This window comes from Cynocephalus volans, chromosome 8 (genome assembly GCF_027409185.1).
Source record: "Cynocephalus volans isolate mCynVol1 chromosome 8, mCynVol1.pri, whole genome shotgun sequence".
Taxonomy (NCBI): Eukaryota; Metazoa; Chordata; class Mammalia; order Dermoptera; family Cynocephalidae; genus Cynocephalus; species Cynocephalus volans.
Window position 1 is genome coordinate 143,020,624 of NC_084467.1, and position 2,276 is coordinate 143,022,899.

The 2,276-nt window shown below is 38.5% G+C and overlaps 1 protein-coding gene across 1 annotated transcript; it reads right to left on the bottom strand.

Annotated features, from left to right (window-relative positions):
• Positions 1–320: 320 nt before the first annotated feature.
• Positions 321–1,426, bottom strand: APOBEC4 (apolipoprotein B mRNA editing enzyme catalytic polypeptide like 4). Its single transcript, XM_063103996.1, is given in 2 exon segments — positions 321–907; positions 910–1,426. Coding segments are annotated over 2 exon segments (1,104 nt in total).
• Positions 1,427–2,276: the final 850 nt, after the last annotated feature.

A 2,276-nucleotide genomic window follows, 5' to 3' on the forward strand; every position in this document is an offset into this window, starting at 1 on the left:
GAAAGATGATGTGGGTAGACTAGGATAATGGCATTCCTTTTCCACACCAAATATTAGCAAGGTACTAAAGCCTCCATTTTGATATTTTCATTTTCAAAGTAAAGGAGAGAGATCAAGTTGCTTATGGAAACATTATGGATTATGTTAAAAATAGTGTAGCTTTATAAAAGTTGATATGGTTAATAATTCATGTTTTGCTTTTAGTGCATCAATATATCTTCATTTAGGATCAGACTTAAGAAAGAAAGTTTTCAGCTTTTGTTGCTTATCTGATAAGTCCTCTGGTAATTTTTTAGTTTCATGCTGTAGGAATGTAGATTTTACTTTTTCCCTTTCTTCTTGTTTTTCTTCTTTTCATCTGCCTCTTTGCTCCGTGTAAACTGGTCTGTGATTTCCACTATCTCCTCTGGCCTTCCAGTGGGAGGCCTTCTGAGGTCCTTGGTTTCCTGGAATGACATTTGAGACATGTTTAAGTGCCTTACTACATTCCTGGGTTTATTTGGGTTTTGACCCACATGGATTGGTGGTAGGTCTCTGAAAGGCACTAGCAGAAAAAACACAGGAACCCTGAGGTCTGGAGTTAGGTTGGGTTGCAGTTGTCCACTCATCACTTGAAAAGACTGTCCAGGAAAGACATTGTTTGAGGGGCTGCTCTCTAAAGCTGCCTGAGCTCTTAGGTCCTGGTTGTCTTTTGTCTGGGGAAAGACTTCACTGAAGTAAGGTTTCACTCCTGTTATGACATTGATTTCATATGCGTTGTGCCTGTCAGCCAGTGCTCTCCCACTTAAAATGGGCTGGAAAACAGTAGATCCTGCGACATCACTAACAGAGTTGTTGAGGAGTGAATGCCAAATCCCACCACTTATTGGACTCAAAGTGACGTGTGGCCACAAGCTGGCCAGGCTCAGAGAGCTTCGCGGTTCCAGGCTGAAGCAGGAAATTCAGTCTCAGTATGGTAGAGCTGAGAAAAGTAAATACTAGTGATGTCTGGATACACTCTCAGGAAGTTGTACATTTTGCTGATGCAGCAGTGGTTAGCTTCATTACAAGGGGGGTTGCTGGAATACAGAATGATATGCTTGGTTATGTTGTTACTGTATATGGCTGAGTCAAGATAACCATTCATCTCAAATAGCATTGATTCTGGATGGATATGATTCCCACTGCTACTGCTAGCATAGCCCTTTTGCACCAGGCTACCGGAAAAAGGTTTTAGTTCATAAAATGTGAGGTGTTTTGTTTGAGGATCTGTTGGCCCATAAGGGAATCCAAAAATATGATAAAATTCTGTGTTGGGAACTCTTGCTGCTTCTCCTGTCCGAATATGGTAAGGACAGTTAGAGCAATCTAGAGAGAAGCTTAGCCAGTAATAAGGTTTTGCTATTGTTCCACGATTTGCTAGGTATTCCTCATATAAGAGCTCCATTGCTAGTTTTATTGTCTTCTAGCTGCATACCTAAGCAAGGAAGAGAAATTATACATAAAACCAGTGAAGAAAAACTGACAACAATGCCTTAATTTATAAAGCCATACCTTTCTTTAAAGGGGGTAGTATAATAACTACAGTAGCAACTTTGATTCTTTTTTTTTTTTCTTCTTTTTTTTTTTGTGGCTGGCAGGTACAGGGATTGAACCCTGGACCTTGGTGTTATCAGCACCATGCTCTAACCAACTGAACTAATGGGCCAGATCTTTGATTCTAAAAGATATTGATATATATGCATAGATTAGAAAGGTCAGGATTCATTTTCCTTTAATGAAGCTCCTGGAGTGTAGGGAGGAGACAAAAGAGAAAAGCGTAATACAGCTTTACTTGTTCCATAGATCCCAAGTCAGTAGTGCAAATGGGTTAACAGTGCAAGTTCTAGAAAAGGACTTGTTTCACATCTGGGCTCTGCCATTTATAAGCTTAGTGGCTTGTGGCAAGTTATTTAACATCTTAGAGCCACAGCTTCCTTGTCTGTAAAATGAAGATAATAATAATACCTACTTCATAAGATCGTTTTGGGGATTAAATGATACAAAAAATATAAAATGCTTTACTATGTTCCTAACATGTAGTAAGGACTCAATAAATATTAGCTCTTAGTAGTAATATTACATATCCCAGGGTTATCTAGTTGATTCCTGTTTATGAATGTCCAAAGAAATAAGTGCAGTTTTGCATTTTGTTCATGTTCTTCCTTTGTCTCTTCTCTGAACATGTTAGTGTCTAATATATTGTACAGAGGTTTTAAGTGTGTCTGCATGTAAAATCAGCTATTTTTAAAAATCAT